Source organism: Staurois parvus, unplaced genomic scaffold, assembly GCF_062004578.1.
Source record: "Staurois parvus isolate SC_StPar_1 unplaced genomic scaffold, SC_StPar_1.0 ptg000679l, whole genome shotgun sequence".
Lineage (NCBI taxonomy): Eukaryota > Metazoa > Chordata > Amphibia > Anura > Ranidae > Staurois > Staurois parvus.
Genome location: NW_028318475.1, coordinates 1,277,970 through 1,300,445, shown reverse-complemented (window position 1 = coordinate 1,300,445; position 22,476 = coordinate 1,277,970). Strand labels below are relative to the sequence as shown.

Genomic DNA, 22,476 nt, shown 5'->3' with positions numbered 1-22,476 from the left:
TGCCATTTTACTGGCATGAACAAGTGAGATCTCACAGCAAACATGTAATTTATGACTGGTCCTGATAGCCATTTTATTTTAAAACGAGGCCTGCAAAATTGTTCCAGAGTGCTATCCACATTTTATGTGAAAAGTAAATCAGTGGCAAAGAAAAAATGTGATTTCCTTGTTTTCTATGGAAAGGAAGGTATAGCTTGATATTTCAAATTACAAACACCTGATGTTTTCCTATGAATTTATGTAACAGAACATTGCCAAACAGAACAAAGCGGAGTCCTACACAGGGTATTGCCAGGTCGATATAAGCAAGTATCTTGCTTGCATGGATAATAGCACGTTGGCAGAAGGAGAGAACTGGGCACCAATGTACGTGTGATAAACAGCCCAGCCTGAAATGTAGAAGCCTGCCAATATTCATGCAGTAGTCTGTAAAGTTTCACAGCTTTCTGGGAGTTGAGTAACGCTGTCAACTCCAGTAAAATGTTTTTGCCTTACATTAAACCACTGCAACAGGATTTACATGTGCCTAGTATTTTCTGTAAAAGTCCAGTATGACAACTGCAAAATAAAAAACATATTTCATACCAATCTACATCAAGGTTTGTAATTTGTATTACCCATGTTAAGCATCTACATAAATCTTTATATAGGTTTATTTTGCATATAAAACACATTATTTATAGCATATCTAAAAACAAAAATTATTATATTAAAGTGTACTAGTCCTTAGAGCAGCGGTTCTCAACCTGGGGGTCGCGACCCCTTTGGGGGTCGAACGACACTTTCCCAGGGGTCGCCTAAGACCATCGGAAAACACATATTTCCGATGGCCTTAGGAACCGAGACACCGCTCCTTGATCCGTCTCCAGGTGTGGGCGGGATGACATGCCGTCCCTGTCATCTGCACACACCCCCGGGATCAATCCTTCCTCATCGGTGATTGGCCGCCGGAACTGTAGCTCAAGAGAGGCACACAGGCGGCCAATCACCGGCGAGGAGGTGGAGCTTGGAAAGGAGGAGCCGAGCAGCACCGCGAAGCTCGAGCGAGTGAAGAGGAGGAGAGCGGCCGGAGAAGGAAGCCATCTGACCGGTAAGTGTTTGTTCCATGGGAGAGGGAGGGAGCGAGCGAGCGAGCGAGCGAGCCCAGGCTGGAGCAGGGGTCAGCAAGGTAAGTATCATTGGTGTCAGTGAGAGGAATAGTGCCCAATCATTGGTGTCACTATTACCAACGATGGGGCACTATTCCTCCCCCCACTGACACCAACGATGGGGCACTATTCCTCCCACTGACACCAACGATGGGGCACTATTGCTCCCCCTGACACCAACGATGGGGCACTATTCCTCCCACTGACACCAACGATGGGGCACTATTCCTCCCACTGACACCAACGATGGGGCACTATTCCTCCCACTGACACCAACGATGGGGCACTATTCCTCCCACTGACACCAACGATGGGGCACTATTCCTCCCACTGACACCAACGATGGGGCACTATTCCTCCCACTGACACCAACGATGGGGCACTATACTTCCCCCCACTGACACCAACGATGGGGCACTATTCCTCCCCCCACTGACACCAACGATGGGGCACTATTCCTCCCCCCACTGACACCAACGATGGGGCACTATTCCTTCCACTGATACCAACGATGGGGCACTATTCCTCCCACTGACACCAACGATGGGACACTATTGCTCCCCCTGACACCAATGATGGGGCACTATTCCTCCCACTGATACCAATGATGGGGCACTATTCCTCCCACTGACACCAATGATGGGGCACTATTCCTCCCACTGACACCAACGATGGGATACTATTCCTCCCACTGACACCAACGATGGGATACTATTCCTCCCACTGACACCAACGATGGGGCACTATTCCTCCCACTGACACCAACGATGGGGCACTATTCCTCCCACTGACACCAACGATGGGGCACTATTCCTCCCAATGACACCAACGATGGGGCACTATTCCTCCCACTGACACCAACGATGGGGCACTATTCCTCCCACTGACACCAACGATGGGGCACTATTCCTACCACTGACACCAATGATGGGGCACTATTCCTACCACTGATACCAATGATGGGGCACTATTCCTCCCATTGACATCAGTGATGGGGCACTATTCCTCCCGCTGACACCAATGACGTGGCACTATTCCTCCCACTGACACCAATGACGTGGCACTATTCCTCCCACTGACACCAGTGACGTGGCACTATTCCTCCCACTGACACCAGTGACGTGGCACTATTCCTCCCACTGACACCAGTGACGTGGCACTATTCCTCCCACTGACACCAGTGACGTGGCACTACTCCTCCCACTGCAAAATTACAGTTATGAAGTAGCAACGAAAATAATTTTATGGTTGGGGGTCACCACAACATGAGGAACTGTATTAAGGGGTCGCGGCATTAGAAAGGTTGAGAACCACTGCCTTAGAGGATATGCCTTCATTGGTTTTCATACATCAGCCTTTTTTTAAACTCGGCATAAAACTGGACAGATTCCCCCATCTACACAAGTGAGGTGGAAGGAGGAATCCTCCCCTCTGTGCTATTGTATTCTGACAGTGGAACTCTATCATATTACACAGATCAGTGCGGCAGTCAATTGGCAGCAGTGCTGATCAAACAAAAAATGTTGGTTTCATTGTAAATACATCCTACTTAAAGCGGAGTTCCACCTAAACATAAATAAATAAAAGTCAGCAGCTACAAAAACTGTAGCTGCTGACTTAACCACTTGCCTTCTGGGCACTTAAACCCCCTTCCTGCCCAGGCCAATTTTCAGCTTTCAGCACGGTCGCACTTTGAATGACAATTGTGCGGTCATGCAACACTGTACCCATATGAAATGTATATTATTTTTTATGAGACAGAGCTTTCTTTGGTGGTATTTAATCACCTCTGGGTTTTTTATTTTTTGCTAAACAAACCAAAAACTGAAAATTTTGAAAGTTTTTTTCTTAGTTTCTGTTATAACATTTTGTAAATAACTGATTTTTCTCCTTCACTGATGTGCGCTAATGAGGCTGCAGTGATGGGCACTGATAGGTGGAACTGATGGACAATGACAGGCATCACTGATGGGCACTGAAAGGCAGCACTCATATGACACTGATAGGTGGCACTGATTGGCAGCACTGACTGGCATTGATAGGTGGCACTGAAATGCAGCTCAGATGGGCACCGATATGTGGCATTGATTGGCACTGACAGGTGGCACTGATCATCAGTGCCCTGATGATCAGTGTACATGTCCCCTCTGAGTAATGCAGATTACTGGCTCTCCTCATGAGCTGTCAGAGTGACAGCTCGTGAGGAGAGAAATGCCGATAACTAGCATTTCCTTATTTACATGCGATCAGCTGTGATTGGACGTCTTTGGCTCTTTCCGTTGATCGGTGATCCGCTGTGTCCCATGGTCCTCCCAGAATGAGAGAACCGCCTTGCGCCAGTTATTTCCTTATATGGCGGACGGGAGGCGGTTAAAATACAGCCACTTACCTGTTCCTCAGTCCAGCAGTGTCCTCACCACCGCTGGTTTCTCCGGCCGTGTCCTCTCCCTGGCGCCGGCATCTTCAGTGTGGGCACCCGGCTGTGACAGCTTGCAGCTTTACAGCCGGGTGCCCACTGCGCACGCATGAGAAGCAATGCGCTTTGTGAATGGCCCCGTTGTCTTCTGTGACCTGTCACGTGTCCCAGACGATCGCAGAGGAAGTGGGTACCTGTCAAATTCTGGTACCAGCTCCCTCAAGGTGCCAATCCTTAATGGGGAGCGGTGACAAAAGGCTTAAAGTGGAACCTCCCTTTTTGGATGGTGCTCCGCTTTAACAGCTTACCTACCAGGCACTTTCCCCCCCTTCCAATTTTTAGCGCTGTCACAATTGCGCGGTCATGCAACACTGTACCCATATGAAATTTGTATCTATTTTTTTTCCCACACAAATAGAGCTTTCTTTTGGTGGTATTTAATTGTCACTGGGGTTTTTATTTTATGCTCTGTAAATGGAAAAAAAAGAGCAAAAAATTTGATGGGGGAGAGGTATTCTTCGTTTCTATTCTAAAATTTTGCAAACAGGTAATTTTTCTCCTTCACCAATGTGCATTGATGAGGCTGCACCAATAGGTAGCACTGATGAGGTGGAGCTGATGAGGCAGCACTGATGGGCATTGATTAGGAGGCACTGATATGCAGCGATGGGCACTGATAGGCAGCACTGACTGATAACACTGAATGGAGGCACTGCTGGACAGCACTGCTAATCAGGGCACTGATCATCAGTGCCCTGATTATTAGTGCAGATCTCCCCCGTTACAGTTGCCAGTTATCGGCAGTACTTTCCTCACACTGTGACAGTGTGAGGAAAAAGCAGCCAATAAACCCGGCAACTGTATATATAATGTGATTTGCTGTGTCATTGGACACAGCTGATCACGTGGTAAAAGGCCGCTGTGATTGGCCTTTTACCTTATCACGTGATCAGCTGTGTCTGTAGGAAACTGACTGCACTGGTGTGAACTAGGGCCATTGGAATATTGTACATGGAAAACACTGTGCATGCATTTTTGATGCAGAAAAAAAATGCACTGGACTGCATCTGGTGTGAGGGCCAGTTCACACTACAAAAAACGCACTCCGGATGCATTCTGGATATGTTATTGCTTACAGTTCACACCACGTGCAGTTTTGATGCAGTTTGCCATGTTCTAGTATGGTTCTGTGCAGAATAAAAATGCAGCATTTTCTACATTTTTTTTCTGCACTTGCAATCAACACATGAACATGAAGCGCAATGAACTTCATCTAGTGCGTTTAATGCATTAAATGCGTTTCAGTTTACTGCATCCTAAATGCACAGAAAAGTAGGTTATATGGTCGTCAGTGTCATAGTTCAAATCAGTGCTTGCAGTTCCAGTGCGTTCCAGTTGCAGATAAAAAAAAAAAAAAAAAAAGTAGAACATGCTGCATTTTTTCTGCACAGAACTGTACTAGAAAGCAGTAAAATGCATCAAAAACGCACCAGAGCGCACATGTCCCTATTTAAGTTGAAGAAAAAAAAAAAAAAAAAAAGGAGGGGAAAAATTAATTGGATTAAAAAAATGCACTGGAACGCATCAAAAACCGTGCATGCGGAAACACATCTGGAACGCATCTGAACTGCGTTTCTATAGTGAAAAACAACCCTTAAAGTAGGTCTATACCCAATCACTAAAATCTCTTATATGAGTTTACATTTTTTATTTTTTTTATCTGCAGCCTTCATAAAAATAATACTTGGTAATTCTATCACTGAGGTCTGTGCTCAGGCAATATCGATTATGAGGCAACAACTTTCTCCCCGCTCTTCTCCTGTCACACGCACCCCTGATTGAGACTATAAGCAGCCATGCCAACACTCACTACTCAGGTGTGAACCACCAGTGTCCTCATTAGGGTACTTGTCAAGAGCTGAAACTGGAGGGAGTGCATGTAGATAGAAGTCAGTAAAAACAGGCTGAATGGGATCAGTACTCTTGCTTTTTACTACCCCTATGATTCTTGTTTAGAATCCCATCCAGAACAGTACCTGCATGTATGAGTGTTCTCACTGTGCTTGTGTGAATTTCCTCCCACACTCCAAAGAGATGCTGGTAGGTTAACAGGTTCCTGTCTAAATTGGCCCTAGTACGTATGCATGAAAGTGAGATAGGGGCCGTAGACTGAAGTCCTTGAGGACAGGGACTGGTGTAAAACTTATTACAATATGTAAAGCGCTGTGTAACTTGTTGCCGATATACAATATAGATGTCATGAAGATAAATATGATGTCCAAACAGGTTCTTCACATCACACGTTAGGCCACTGTTAATATACAGTATATGCTTCAGTAAATCCATTCATATTTTATTTGTACAAATAACTAGGCCAGGTAGTTAGCAACAATGTCGGGTTGTGTGAAAATGAGTTTTAATAATTCCTTTATTTATTTCCCCATAAATTTATTTGCTACCCATACGGTACGATACAGCATTTCTCCTATACCTTTGAAAAGTGTAGCCAATCAATAAGAAATTGTTCTAGTTTCAGTACAGAAACAGCATGTGCTATATGTAATGCAATTATTTTTGTGACTTGCCAAAGACATCCCCAAAAAGCAAGTGCCCCTGGCTTTTTGGTGATATTAATATTAAAGGATAAGTTCACCTTTTGTAACCGGTCCCAGCTTCTCACTGCTCCTTGTTGTGACAGCTAGCAGGTAATCTCTTCCCCACTAGCTGTCTCAATGGAAAAAAAAAATGCAGCCATGTGGGGCTCACATTATTCATTGATTTGCAGAGTTCTGTAAATGAATGAACTACAAGTCCCAGCATCCTTAGCAGTTATCACGTAGCAGTTCTCAATGAACTACAACAGCATTGTGGAGTGCCGCGATAGTTCATTGAATCTTCCTGTTCGTATATATCTGCTTGCCGGTATGTCCCGTACGGGCAAGCAAATATACGGACAGGTCTGCAGGAGACCTGAATGGCACCAACAATTTGCTGATCGCACCAAAAATAATACAATTCACAATTTTTTTTTACTTACAAAAAAATGTGCATTTATTATTTTTTATAAAAAGGCAAACTTATCCTTTAAAGTGATATTAAGGGCTTTTTTTTAACTGCCTCCCACCCGCCATATAAAAAAAAAAAAAATGACAGGGGCAAGGCGGTTCTCTCGTTCTGGGAGGACGTCCGGGAGCACACAGCGTGGCGATCGGTGGTGCGCTGTGTCCCTCGGACACAGCGGATCACCGGTCAACGGAAAGAGCCGAAGATGTCGGCTCGGTCATGTGACCAGCTGTGTCCAATCACAGCTGATCGCATGTAAATAGGGAAATGCCGGTTATCGACATTTCTCTCCTCACAAGCTGTCACGCTGACAGCTCGTGAGGAGAGGAGAGCCGGTAATCGGCATCCCTCAGAGGGGACGTGTACACTGATCATCAGGGCACTGATGATCAGTGTGCCCTAATGATCAGTGTAGCCCCAGCAGTGCCACCTGTCAGTGTATATCAGTGCCAGCTGTCAGTGCTCATCCATGCCACCTGCCAGTGCCCATCAATGCCACATATCAGTGCCAACCAGTGCACATCAATGCCACATATCAGTGCCCATCTGAGCTGCCTTTCAGTGTCACCTATCAATGCTAGTCAGTGTCGCCTATCAGTGCCCATCAGTGATGCCTGTCAATGTCCATCAGTGTCACCTCATCAGTGCCCATCACTGCAGACTCATTAGCGCACATCAGTGAAGGAGAACTTATTTACAAACTTTTATAACTATAAAAAAAAAAAAAAAAACACGTTTTTTTTTCTTTCAAAAAATGTTCAGTGGTTTTTGGTTTGTTTAAATACCACCAAAAGAAAGCTCCATCCGTCTCAAAAAAATGATAAAAATATCATATAGGTACAGTGTTGCATGACCGCGCAATTGTCAAAGTGTGACAGCGCTGAAAGCTGAAAATTGGTCTGGGCAGAAAGGGGGTATAAGTGCCCGGTAGGCAAGTGGTTAATATATATAACAAGAATGTAATACTTACCTGCTCTGTGCAATGGTTTTGCACTTCCACTTCTGATGGCCTAGGTGGTCACAGCAGAAGTGGGAGGGGGTACCTGTCATAGTCAGGTACCTGCTCCCCAAGGTGCCAATTCCTAATGGGAAGCGGGGGGGGGGGGGACCAGTCCTTAAAGCAGAACTTTCCCTTTTGGGTGGAGTTTCACTTTAAGGTAATTCTAAAAGGAGAGATTGTTAAAAAAAACAAAAACATGTAATACTTACTTGCTCTGTGCAATGGTTTTGCACAGAGCAGCCCTGATCCTCTTCTTTTTGGGTCCAGTTCTGGCTCCTTCCCCCTGCCAAGTGCCCCCAATAGCAAGCAGTTTTTTTGCTCACTCCCAATCCGCGTTCGGTGTATCCACTCACACACAGAGCGTGGCTCAGCCCCCCCACACACACTCTTTCTCCTCATTGGCTCACTAGTTGTGATTGATGGCATCAGGAGACAATGGCCCCCACTGCTGAGTGAGCCAATGAGGAGAGAAAGACCCTGGAGAGATGCTGCGCTCATGCACATTGCTGGATTGAGACGGACGTCAAGTAAGTATAAGGCGGGGCTGTGGGGGAGCTGCACTTAGAAGGTTTTTACCTTAATGCAAAGAATGCATTAAAGTGTTACTAAACCCACACCAGTAAAATCAGTCTGTTTATGTAGTAAAGCATGCTTGTTATACTCACTGTGGAACCTAAGGGGTTAATCCTCCGCCTTGTGTAAAAAGGCTGTTTGATCCTGTCTTCTTCTTGTTACTAAACCCAGGACCTTACATTCACTATATCTGGTCTCCCACAGTACACAGAACATGGAAATGCTTTTTTATTTTGTAAATATAAAACTGCTAAATATCTTCTCAGCAGTTTATAGCAGTCCTGTGACTTTGATCAGTGTTCAGCAGAACACATGTTAAAGCTTGTAGGAGGAGTTTTTGTTCTGCTCTAGGAGGATGCAGAAACCCCCGACCTCTGTCTGGACAGTGCCGATTGGCCCTGTGCTGATCACATATACGCTAAGAAAAAAAAAAAAAAAAAAAACGTCTCTAGCAATACACACCAAATTGAGCATGTGCAGAGTGACTCCGCACGATATTTCTTATCAGGAGATAAGAGGGGGACACTGGAAGAAGGGGAGGATCAGAGAAGTCAGGATCAAACAGCCTTTTTAAACAATGCAGATGATTAACCCATTAGGTTCCACAGTGAGTATAACAAGCGTGCTTTACTTTATAAACAGACTGATTTTACGGTTGTTGGGTGAGCAACACTTTAAGGTAAAAAACCTTGAGCCTTTAGAGAACCACTTCATAGTGGTTCTAAGGGCTCAAGCTTTTTTACCTTCTTCATTCTATGCATGAAAGTAAAAAACCTTGTGTGTGCAGTGCCCCCGCCCCCCAATCCTTACCCGAGCCCCTCCGATCCAGTAATGTGCACGGTAGCCTCAGCTGCATGGGAACTCTCCCTCCATTGTCCCCATTGGCTCCCACTGCTGTCAATCACAGCCAGTAAGGCAATGAGCCACGGCTCTGTAATGCCCTCCAGGTTAGCTAGATAGCAGCTTGTTTTTCTTTTTAGGCAGAGGCTGAGTAGCAGCCAGTGATAGGTCAGGGCTTCTGGAGCCCTCCCACTCTTTCAGAAAACTTTCTGGAAGGGGGTGGAGGCCCAGATCTGCATGTTTGAGGAACCTTGGCCAATCCCCTGGCAGGAGGCTGGGCATGTCGTCCAGGGGAAACCTCAAAACTGGCAGAGCCTGTGCAGCAAAGTCAGTGTTGGGTGGAAGATAGAGTGAGAGTCTGGGAGGGGGCCCAGAGAAGGGCCTACCTACGGGCAAGTGCTGGAACAGGGAATCTCCATTGCACCACCGTCCTTCCAAGAAGGACATGCTGAGCAGCAGGGAAGGAGCCAGCCCAGAAGGCTCCTGTTAGCCACCAAGCTAACAGGAAGGACAATGTGAGTACCCTTACACCCCCAGGGCCGTATAATGGGAGAGGGCAGTCAGGTGCAATACCAAACTAGGTTTTCATCCAGGACTGTGATAAACTGGCAGTTTCTGGGCCACCTTCCCCAGGGAATACCCTCAGTGCAGGAAGAGCAAACCCAAATGCTCCTGCGCTTAGGGATGGACTCAATACAAATTAGGACCATGAAGGTCTTGGAATGTGCACGCCTTGCTGCCCTCAAGAGACCGGGGGAGTCCAAATGTACTGACTAAAGAAAAACAGAGCACACTGGCCTAGTGCATTACCTTAAAAAATATATTTAATAAAAGCTAAAAGAAGGGATTCTACTCACAAAATGATAATACAATCAAAGGCACATCATAAAGGAACAGCTCTGTCTGTTCCGCACTACGTGTCTGTCCTCATTGGGAACTATGGACTTCCAACTGACTAACGTGTTTCAAGGACTTGCCTCTTCTTCAGAGTCGCTTTTATTAAATATATTTTTTTAAGGTAATGCACTAGGCCGGTGTGCCCTGTTTTCTTTATTCAATACCCTCAGTGCAGCTGGGTGAAGAAGAGGATCGGGGCAGCTGTGTGCAAAACGTCTGCACAGAACAGACAAGCATGACATGTTTGTTATTAAAAAAAAAGCAAAATCTTTTTATCAATTTAACTTCCACTATTTCAACTTTATCTCCTACTCCTCCAATTAAATGCTATTAGGTGTCTCTGGTTAATGCCATGTTCTCCTGTACAAGGTATCTGAATACATGCACTAGGGTTTGGTCCCCTGGCTGGAATATGACTCGACCACCCCAGAAAACTTTGATCTCTGTTCACTTTCAAACTCGCCATCCCTCGCCTGTACAAAGCTCTCCTGTGCTCCCCTTTTATTTCATACTCTTGAACCGTACTTTGTGTTGCAGCTGATAGGCTATATGTCCATAGATTTGTTTTCATTCAGCCTCCGTCCACGTTAAACGAAATGAGCAAAAAAAATGAGGAATGAAGAATCTCCTGCTGTGGCTGGTTGTACAAATACCCATACAATCAAACATCCTCTTCAGCTCTTGTGTAAAGCTGGCCATAGATGGTTCAAATCTCAGCTGGGTATGCAGGGACCAGCCAAGATTCGAACCATTTATGGGCAGGCTGAATGTACTCAGGTGATCGATCGATCATCTTGGGTACAACCAGGCTGCTAGATGTAGCATGCAATTATTGCTAGCGGCTGTTATAGCAGTTTGCAGTAATCACCGTGTTCCCTTGGCAGGGATAGCTTCCCCCGCCAGCAGAACACAATAGCTCCGCGAGAGGGATTCCCCCACCAACACTATTTGTGTTGATGGGGGAATCGAGCAAATTTCTATCCCCCTTTAGTGCAATTTTATTCTAACCACTTGCCCGCCAGAGGATTTACCCCCCTTCCTGATCAGGCCTTTTTTTACATTAAGGCGCTGCATCATTTACGTTTTTTTTTCCCCCACAAATAGAGCTTTCTTTCGGTGGTATTTGATCGCCTGTGCGGTTTTTAATTTTTGCCCTAAAAAAAAAAAAAAAAAAAAAAAAAAAGCCAATATTTTTGACTTTTTGCTATCAAACATGTCCAGTTTAAATAAAAAAAAAAAAAAAAAAAAAAAATATACAGTCATAAGTTTAAGTTAAAATGTATTCTGCCACATGTCTTTGCTTAAAAAAAAATCCCAATATGTGTAAATTAGTTGGTTTATGTAAAAGTTATAGCGTTTACAAATGGCGGTATGTATCCTGGGATTTTTTCACTAATAAAGGTGGCAATCAGCGACTTATAGCGGGACTGCGGCGGGCATTCTGACACTGGGGGGAACCAACTTGGTGTCACTGACATCCCCAGTGACACCAATACAGTGATCAGTTCAAATAAAAAGCACTGACACTGTACTAACGGCACTGGGCAGGAAAGGGTTAACATGTTGGGCGATCAAAGGGTTAACGGTGTGCAGTTTTACTGTAAGCTGTGTGTGTGCGCTTTCAACTGTAACTCTACCATGCACAGCCATACAAAGTAATGTGCAGGAGTCGACAGGGGAGAGAACTGTATTGTTTACATACAGTTCTCTCCCCCCATTGGTAATGCTCGGCGATCACTGGGTGCCGGTTATTGACAGCCGAGGCCATGAATAGCGGCGCGGGTAGGGCTCTTGTGCGCCTCTTACCTGGGCATGCAAAATCACATTTGTATATCTGCTTTGGGGGGGAATCAGGGGCGGACTGACCATTTGGAAACTCGGGCAGTGCCCGAGGGCCCAGGGTCATTAGGGGGCCCCATGAGATGCCCCTGGTACCTTTTTCATAGGTTTTTTTGTTTGGGCAAAGACACAGGGGCCCCATGATCCCCTATTGCCCGGGGGCCCCATGAGTTGTCAGAATGGCACCCCCATGCATCTCTGCCCGCAGTGCGTTTTCAGGTGTGTAAACCGCAGGGAAATCGCATGATTAAAAAGATACATGCACTTTTTGGGGGGGGGGGAATATGAGCATGGCAGCTTATTCAAGTTAACGGGATGGTGTGCCAGTGCAAACGTGGGCTGCACGGCCCGCACAAGTGTGAACCAGAAATTCATAATATGGCAATTGCAGTTCACCTGTATCTAATCTTCTGACCATCACTGATGCCTAACCCCCGGTTCACATCTATTCGGGCCGCGTTTTGCACGGGCACGAGAGCCCATTAATTTGAATGGACTCCCATGCCATGCAGGGAAGAAGCCCCTGCACTTTGGAAAACGCAGCTCCCATGGGAACCTCGGTTCCCAGTATGGTTGCGTTTTCCAGTGCGGGCGGCATGCCATTAGAATTAATGGCACCCACCTGCGGGTCCGCATTTCTCTGGGCGGGTGGTGCGGCTGCACGGATCCGCAGCGGCACCACCCGCACGGATGTGAACCTAGGGTAAATTACTGCAGCTATGAATTTGCATGAACATCCCTGTTTGCACACATTATATTGAGTGTGTTCAGGAAACACTCCTGTGGATGTGTACTGACCGCTCTGGTCTTCATAGATGTCTGGTCAGACCTGTGTCACACAGAGGTGAAAGACCCTACTACAGCCAGGGTGAAAGAAGGTCAAGTATGTCACCAAAGTAAACATACGTTTTGCTAGGTATTCTTTTTTGTATAACCAAGCAACAACAACAAAAAAAAAGAAATAAAAAAAATACAAATTTTTCAAACAAAGAAAAAACTTTTAGCAAACACCAAAGCTTACCCTCGCTGCGCAAATACTCCACCACATTCCACACCACCGCTGGCACGCCATTTATCACCAGCCCTTCATTGTGCAGGTCTCTGAGGGGCACTCCGAACACTTTCCTGCATGCCATGGGGGGCTGTCCTCTGCCAGGCCTCACCACCACTTTCTTCATATCTTCTTTCAGTCTCACGGCAGCTTTGCTTTGCTTGAAAGAACACAAAAAGAGAGAGCAGTCATGGGCTGTAACAACGGGAGGTTGCATGTTGCTGCTGACTTTTCCACTCAGAAGTTCAAGCATTTTATGCCATAGCAGGAGCAAAACAAAACCCAGCAGGCAGACATGCAGTCAGGGAAAGAGCCAGCCAAACTGCAAGTCAAAGATGTGTTTAAGAGGTGGGAGTGGAGCAGACAGACGAGCAGGGGGACGGGCCATTCACACAACTTCCCTGTAGCTAGGATGTGAAGCTGCCTTTTTTTCAGGAAGAACACACACATGTATCCAAGCGATATTACCACAGTAACCTATGGGTGGGACTAGTAATCACTGCATGGCCTCAATCTTGGCGCCACTCTCTGCGTTTGTAGGAAGATGCCAAACAACATGTAAACAAGAGTTAGGGTCCAATCGCACAGGCGATTTCCAATAACCTGCGTATTCCTGCGTCTGGAATGACAGGTGTGTGTGAATAGCTGCAGCTACTCAGCCCATGAAAAATGGCAAGCTGACGGTGGACACAGGTTTTTTTTTTTTTTCTTTGCACAGCCATCAATTACATGCAATGAGCACAATTGGATCCATTATGTGTACGTCCAGTCACAATCACTGCAGCTAATCTGTGGGTTGTCCTTTAACCAATTCAATACCAGGCAGATCCCACTTCTGCTGTGACCACCTAGGCCAGTGGTGGGCAACCTTTTTTTTTCAACTGAGCCAAATCTCGCCAAAACCACGATTGAAATTTATTTTGAGAGCCACATTTTTAAAACTGAAAATACATCCCCCATATAGTAATTCATCCCCCATAGTAATTCACCCCCCATATAGTAATTCACCCCCCATATAGTAATTCATCCCCCATATAGTAATTCATCCCACATATAGTAATTCATCCCCCATAGTAATTCATCCCCCATAGTAATTCATCCCACATATAGTAATTCATCCCCCATAGTAATTCATCCCCCATATAGTAATTCATCCCCCCTATAGTAATTCATCCCCCCTATAGTAATTCATCCCCCCTATAGTAATTCATCCCCCATATAGTAATTCATCCCCCATAGTAATTCATCCCCCATAGTAATTCACCCCCCATAGTAATTCATCCCCCATATAGTAATTCATCCCCCATATAGTAATTCATCCCCCATAGTAATTCATCCCCCATATAGTAATTCATCCCCCCTATAGTAATTCATTCCCCATATTGTGTCAATTCACTTACCTTTGCTCCGCGCGTTCCTCTCGCCGTGTTCCCGCGCCGTTCCGGTCTTCAGGGCGGACTGTGAGAGGAGAGGAGTTCGTCACGCTGCCCCGCCTACATCCTGACAGCCAATGTTTGCCACGCTCCGCGGGCTGGATTAAAAGGTCCGCCGGGCTGTAGTTTGCCCATTGCTGGGCTAGCTGCAGAGTCCTGACTTTTGGGGCGGCCGCCCGAGAGGAGGGAGGGGAGCGGGCGCCTGGCACACAGAAGACCCTATTGCCTGTCACCTGGTGGGCAGTGTGCTCCGGAGCCGCAGCCAAGGTGAAAAAGAGCCGCATGCGGCTCTGGAGCCGCGGGTTGCAGACACCCGACCTAGGCCATCAGAAGTGGAAGTGCAAAACCATTGCACAGAGCAGGTAAGTATTACATGCTTGTTATGTATATTAACCACTTGCTTACCGGGCACTTATACCCCCTTCCTGCCCAGGCCAGTTTTCAGGTTTCAGCGCTCTCACACTTTGAATGACAATTACGCGGTCATACAACATTGTACCCAAACTAAAATTTTATCATTTTCTTCACACAACTAGAGCTTTCTTTTGGTGGTATTTAATCACCACTGGGGTTTTTATTTTTGCTAAATTAACAAAAAAAGACCAAAAATGTTGAAAAAAACACACGTTTTTCTTTGTTTCTGTTATAAAAGTTTACAAATAAATAATTGTTCTTCTTAAATTTAGGCCAAGATGTATTCTGCTACATGTCTTTGGTGAAAATAACCCAAATTAGGATGTATTATTTAGTTTGTAGGAAAGTTATAGAGTTCACAAACTATGGTATAGATCTGAATATTGATCAATCCTGAAGTACTGACAGCCAATCTAATTTCTTGAGGTCCAAGAATGTCAGAACAGTACAGATATCCCCAAATGACTCATTTTTGTAAAGTAGACAGTCCGACGTACTTCATAAGAGGCATGGCGAGTTTTTTGAAGTTGTATTTTTTTTGTCATAATTTTTCGGAAAATGAAAAAATTAATAAAATGAATTTCACAATTTTTTTTAACATATTGTCACCAGTGCAGTACAGCGTCATCATATAACTGGCATGGCGGTGATCAGAGACACTGACTGGTGACAGTATGAAAAAAAAAAATTAGATATTTTTTTATTTTTTTTTTATTATTTTTTATTACATTTTTTTTCTTTTTTTAAGATTTTTTTTTTCATATTTCACTATGACGAAAGTAGTACAATGTTACCATAGTAACAGTATACTACTTTGGGGAAGTGATCAGTATTTTTTTTTACACAATTTGCTTATAGCAAAGAATTACCTTGCTATAAGCAAGCATTTACCTGAATGACATCGATTCATTCAGGGTTTTTTTTTTGTTTTGTTTTTTTTTGTGCTTAGCAGTGATTTGGTCACAGCTAATCAAATTGCATGTGCATGTGATTAGCTGTGACCATTCACAGCTAGGCAGTAGTATACAATGGATGGCATGAATGAAGCCATCCATTCTATACAACTGTCATGTGACCTGCTGTGATTGGTCACAGCAGGTCACATGGTACTGGCAACGGGGCCGATACTTAGATCTGTCATCGGCTCTGAGGAAGAGGCAAGTCCTTGAAACGCGTCAGCCTTTTGGATGTCTACACTCCCTATTGCGGACTGTTACTCAGCGCAGTGTTGACCCAGCTGTTCTTTATGATGTGCCTTGACTATATTGTCATTTGTGAGTACAACACATACTTTATTTTTTATTAAACATTTTTTTATGGTAATGCACTAGGCCTGTGCGCCCTCTGTTTTTTCTTTCCTCATTCAGTATATTTGGATTTCCCCAGGCCATTTGAGGGCAGCAAGGTGTGCATGTTCCAGGACATTCCTTATGTGGTTGTAGCCTGCATCAAGTCCATCCCCAAGCGCAGGAGCATTTGTGTTTGCTGGTTCTTTGTTAACCCCTTCATGCCCAATGCCATTAGTACAGTGTCAGTGCTTTTTATTAGCACTGATCACTGTATTGGGTTCACTGGGGATGTCAGTGACACCAAGTCAGTTCCCCCAGTGTCAGAATGTCCACTATAAGTCCCACTATAAGTCGCTGATCGCCACCATTACTAGTATTAAAAATAAAAAAAATACCAGTATATATACCGCCATTTGGAAACAATATAACTTTCACGTAAACCAATTCATTTACACGTATTGGCCTAAATTTATGACGAAATTTGAATTTTTTAATTTTTTTACTGGACATGTTTAATAGCAAAAAGTAAAAAATATTGTTTTTTTTTTTCTCAAAATTGTCGGTATTTTTTGTTTATAGCGCAAAAAATTAAAAACACACATGCGATCAAATGCCACCAAAAGAAAGTTCTATTTGTGGGGGGAAAAGGATATAAATTTAATTTGGGTGCAATATTGCATGACTGCGCAATTGTCAGTTAAAGTAACGCAGCACCGTATCGCAAAATATGGCCTGGTCCGGAAGGGGGGTAAATTCTCTGGAGGGCAAGTTGTTAACTGGTATTTGCACAGTCATGCAACGCTGTACCCAAATGAAATTTATACAATTTTTTCACACAAATGGAGCTGTCTTTTGGTGGTATTTGATCACTGCTGGGTTTTTTATTTTTTGCGATATAAATGAAAAACAAACGAAAATTTGGGGAAAAAAACAATATTTTTTTACTTTCTGTTATAAAATATATCCAATAAAAAAAAATTTAAAAATCAAATTTTTTTTATGCATTTTGGCCAAAATGTATTCTGCTTCATGCCTTTGATAAAAAAATCCCAATAAGTGCATATTGATTGGTTTGCGTGAAAGTTTTAGAGCCTACGCCTGGTATATATACTGGAATTTTTTTTAATACTACTAATCAGCGACTTATATTGGCGCTGCAGGAGTGTGGCGAGCAATTTGACACTGACACTAACTGACACTGACATCACCAGTGATATTAATACAGTGATACTATATACTGTCACTGTACTAATGACACTGGTTGGTAAGGGATTAATATCTAAATTCTAGGGCAATCATAGGTTTAATGTGTGCCTAAGACTGGCCATACACTATCCAATTTCTTTACAATTTTCTGTCCAATTTCTGCCCAATTTCCTATAGATTTACCTTCAACTATGTAGTGCAAGGGCCTGCCTAATTGTATACAATTGAAAGTGTTGTTTAGGTTTGACCTCATATTGTATGTTTTTTGGTAAATCTAAAGGAAAATTGTACAAGAAAATTGTATCATGTATGGCCAGCCTGAGGCTCCATGTCCACTGGACGGTTTGATAACGCTGGTTACATTAGCTGTGTAAAGTCACGTTAAAAACGAGAGTTTTTTTAGTTTTTTTTAGCGTTTTTGCATTAGTGTTTAGCGGCGTTTTGCCACATTTGCATTTTTTAGCATTTTCACAAAGAAAAAAGTATTTTTTTGTCAAAAAAAGTCCAAAGACACCTGTGTGCAGTGGTTTACCACGTTTTTCAGCGTTAGAGCATTTTTACAGCTAAAAAACACCTCTAGAAACCCACTAGTCCTGGGTTTTTGTTCCAGCCAAAAAACGTCCCAGCCAAAAAACATTGATTACAGCCTGTGTGCATGAACACATAGGATAACATGCTGGGGGGTTTACTAGCTGTAGAAAAAAACGTCAAAAGTCAAAAACAGCAGCTGTAAAAACATCCAGTGTGCATGAGGACTAATTATGTGTAATGTGTGTAAGTGTGCTGCTTTTACTTAGCCCTGGTTCACACTGGTACGACTTGTCATGCAATTTGACAGTTCCAAATTGCATGACAAGTCGCACCCTATTGTCGGCAATGGAACTGTTCAAATCGATGCGACTTATGCCCCGTACACACAATAAGAAAATCGTACAAAAAATTTCTCGGAACCACTGATTGAACGATTTTCTCTTCGTTGATGAGCAGGATGTTTTAACTGATAACGATATTGTGAACGAAAAAATCTGGTTGAACAACAGTGAAAAATGTTGTCGTTACGCATACGAACTACTGATTTTCTATGCTGTGGTATGACGGTCGTACGAAAAAAATCTATCAAGCGCTATCCACCATGAGCAGAAACAGAAGATGACTCGGATGTTTATGTCCAAGGAATCTTCATAAACATGAACAAAAAATCCAAATGTTAAAAGAAGATTGGCCTAATAAGATAATGAAACCAGAATGATGAATATTATATTTTATGTATATAGATAATGTAATAAACTATATCAGGCCTTGAAATTTCCAATGGCGAGTGGAAATTATGGTGGGGGCAAGTGTGTCCCCCAGGTCCGTCTTGCTGAGCAGGCTCAGAGCTCAGGCTGGATCTGTCATTGGCACTGGGAGCCGTCAGACTGCTCAATAGTTGAGCGCTGTGAAAGCAAAGCAAGGAGTGTGTGCTGTGCTCTCTGCCTCCCCCTAGAGTGCAGTACCCGGCTCTGTGAGTGAACAACAAAGTACTGCAACTTTTGTGTGTGTGTGTGTGTGTGTGTGTGTGTCTGTGTATGCATGTACATGTATCTGTGTGTATGCGTGTCTGTACGTGTATACATATGTCTGTCTGTATGTGTGTGTGTGTACATGTGTCTCTGTGCGTGTGTGTACATGTTTCTGTGTGTATGTACGTGTGTGTATAGGTGTCTCTGTTTCTGTGTGTTTGTTGGTGGCGAGTAACTCTTCAGGCCTGGGTAGTAGCTCAGGACTTGAAATGTTAAGCCCTGAACTATATTATACTCATTGCTGTTAATTGTTGTGTATATCGCTCGTTCTGGCCGGAAGGGCGTGGCTACAAGGTCACACGCACACTGCATCACTTCCACTTGTACGGAAGACATCAACACTACATATTGCCTGATGAACAATTTTTTTAGATTGGTTAATGTGGGCCACGATTTCAACCAATGAACGAACTCCTCTCGGTCGTCGGATGACCGATCGGTCGATTTTCTAATAGTGTATTCCCACCTTTAGGGTTACCACCTCATCCCTTTAAACCCAAACACATTATTTACACAGGTTCTGAGGCTAATTTAATGCAGATAGGGTACCAAGTTTAATTACCACTGTAATCAGCCACAGAACCTGTAATTAATATGTGTTCAGGTGTAAAGGGATGAGGTGGCAACCCTAATGTGACTCTGACTTTGCAGTGCCACACCAATTTGAAAAGAAGGATCCTACACTATCATTTGTGATTTCAGGTGCGACTTACATAGACATCTGCGCATGAAGTCGCACAGATGTCCGGCAAGTCGTACCTGAAATTGCACTGACCTGCGGCCTTGAAATTGAGCGACTTCCAGTGAACAAGAGATGTACAAAAAAATTGTATATTGTATGGCCAGCCTAAGGACTAGCTCATACCACAAAAATTACACCAGATCTGTTCCGGATGCATTTCTGCATGATGCGTTTTTAATGCGTTACAGATACTTTTTTCTTGTGTTTTTCTTTCACTGTACTGGGGTCTGGTGCGTTTTACCACATTTCAGTACAGTCCAGTGCAGGAAAAATACAGCGAGTTCCCTGTCACACTGAAGTTGGCTGATTTTAACAACCTGCCTAAAAGATGTTTGGATACCTGGATTGGTCATTCCTATTGCTGCAATAAAGGGGGGATACCACCACTTTTTAATTTATACCATTAATTTATCACTTCATTTGTGACTGAAGTCACAATTGTTCCCTGATTTAAGGGACGCATGTTCAGTGTTTCACTAATTTTTGTCAGTGTGTGATTGGTCGTCTACACATATATGTTTATTGGTTGCACTTATTCACATGGTATTGTCTGTTTGATGTGTATATTATTATTTATTTGTGATTTATATGTATGCATTTATTATGTCTTTTTAGTATATTTAAGCACTGTATAGGGAAGCGCAACACCATTTTTTTCTTTTTATGGTATTTGTATTGCATGAAATTGTGTAACTAATTACTGCTGCTTTCAATAAACAGTTGAAGGACTTCCAACACTTGATAGGTCCAAGTGTCTTACAAAGACTTACATTTAATCCTTTGCATTTCCACATACAGCTGAATACACAAAACCTTTACAGCTAATGCCATCAGTTCCCGGACACCACAGTGTGAACATGCATCAGCCCTCCACTACCTGCAAATATGGGGCCCTAAACACACAGGCATTGTTTAGACTTGATTTGTAAATTCTAATTTTAAGAGCTTTAGCAAGCATTTGTAAATCATTAAGGCTTGGTTCACACCTATGCGTTTTCCAGTGCATTTTTAGTTTTGCAGAAACTCACTACAGTCCATTTAACATGGTTTCCTATGGGTTATGTTCACATCTCTGCAATTTCCACCAATGCAATTTTTGGAAATGGACAGGGACTTTTTTTCCCACAGCAGGTTGAGTTTTTGGTTCCATACACTTTAATGGAAACACATAAAGTTTTTGGGGCGTTTTTGCTGGTTTTTACAGCATGACAACAGGCACCTCTAAAAAAAATGCAAAATGTAAATTTATCAAAAATGCATTAATAACGTGTGTGAAAAAAAACGCACCTGGAATACGCATTAACCACAACCTGCATAGGTGTGAACTAGGCCTTAACAAACTCTGAGCAGCTTTTACAACGCAAACTTCAGTCCCGATTAAGGCTTCAGGGCCCACTGGGCATTAGCTAGGTACCAATAATATACCTCTAATGATGTGTGCCCCACTGGTGGCTGCTGCTTCTTGAAAATGTCACTTGCATGCAGCTTCTGATGGAGATGTTACCTCTGAAGTTCCAGCGGTGAAACTGACAATTGAACTGGATCACAGCAATCACATCATGTTGTATAATGTGAAACTCCTGAGCTGCTACTTATATAAGAAAAAAAACCTTTACTTGGGGTTCACATATATGCAGTGCGGCATATCGCATGTGATTCGCACAGGAACCGAACCGCACCGCATTCCTGTGTAAAGCACATGCGATTTGTGTGCGGTGCAATTGGAGCCATACATTTTGTATGGCTCTAATCGCACCGCACCTGCACCAAAAACGTGCAGGACCCTTTTTCGGGTCAGCACTAGAATCAGATCACTTGGGTATTCTGCACATCGCACCGCGTTTACAGACCGCTTTCGGGGTGTTGTTAACTCAACATACACACCCACAGCGGTTTGCATGAACGGGGTGCGATTCTGATGCGGTGCGGAATTCGCACTGAAAATGCTGCGGATTCTGCACTGCATCAGTGTGAACCAGGGCTTTTACCCGAACACCAGTAGCCAGCTAGCAGTAATATGTACTTCAAAATAAAAAATGTGTTAAGCATTGTTATACTTTATTAATCAAGCTGCTTGCTATACAGCAACACCACTCAGAAAAAGTATTGTATTCCCTTCAAAAAAATGCAAGGTGCAAAAAATTTAGACGCCAGTGGGGGACACAGCATTAGTGGTACCTTTCCAGTACCTAGCTAATGCCTCAGTAACAATTTTTTTCCCACATTTTAGCTTTAAAGCCCAGGTCCAGGTACATTAAAACAAAAGGTGTTTGAAGCCTGCCCCCTGCCAGCATGCTGCATAGAAGGACCCTTGAGTGGAAACAGCGGCCTCTCTGCAGAGGTCAGACACACCTCCTACTGAAGCAAACCTTTATCTCTGCAATCAGCAACGTTCCTGTTACCTGCTGATTGGAAAGCTCTAGTTCTCAGCAAGCGGTGAGTTGAACCACTGCTTTCACACAGAGAACAAGGGTTCCTCTCAGTAGCATGCTGACTCCTTCCCAGGGGCGGACTGACAACTCATGGGGCCCCCAGGCAATAGGGGATCATGGGGCCCCTGTGTCCTTGCTCAAACTCAAAAAAGCCTGTGAGAAAGGTACCAGGGGCATCTCATGGGGCCCCCTACTGACTCCGGGCCCTCGGGCAGCGCCCGAGTTTCCAAATGGTCAGTCTGCCCCTGCTCCTTCCCATCATACTTTACTCAGTCTGACTTCACTCAGATTATGGCTGCATTGTAAAGAAGACATATGATTTTAAACACCATTTGTATTGGTGCACCTGTAATACATTTAAAGTGAAAGTTCACTTGGGCTTTAACCGTTTTTTGTCTGCCCTATAGCCCATATACTGACACAGGGCGGCACAGGTGCGCAAAATAACATATATTTTATCTTTTCCCTTTTTTGAGAGGATATTTGAAGTTTGATAAAGTATTGTCAAAATTCAAATGTATTTAAAAGTCAGGGTCGACATCATATTTTTGTTTGGTTGTTTTAGCTCTAG

The 22,476-nt window shown here is 43.7% G+C and overlaps 2 protein-coding genes across 2 annotated transcripts in view; one reads left to right on the top strand and one right to left on the bottom strand.

Moving 5' to 3' along the window:
• FAM13A (family with sequence similarity 13 member A) overlaps nucleotides 1–13,152 on the bottom strand; it is a 270,449-nt gene extending 257,297 nt beyond the window's left edge. Inside the window, exon 1 of the mRNA XM_089652312.1 lies at nucleotides 12,798–13,152. Coding sequence (XP_089508438.1) covers nucleotides 12,798–13,080 — 283 coding nt within the window. The 5' untranslated portion in view covers nucleotides 13,081–13,152. The remainder of the gene's footprint in view (nucleotides 1–12,797) is intronic.
• The window catches only part of NUP54 (nucleoporin 54), a 102,065-nt gene that overhangs the window by 13,363 nt on the left and 66,226 nt on the right, over nucleotides 1–22,476 (top strand). The gene's annotated exons all lie outside the window — the stretch shown is intronic.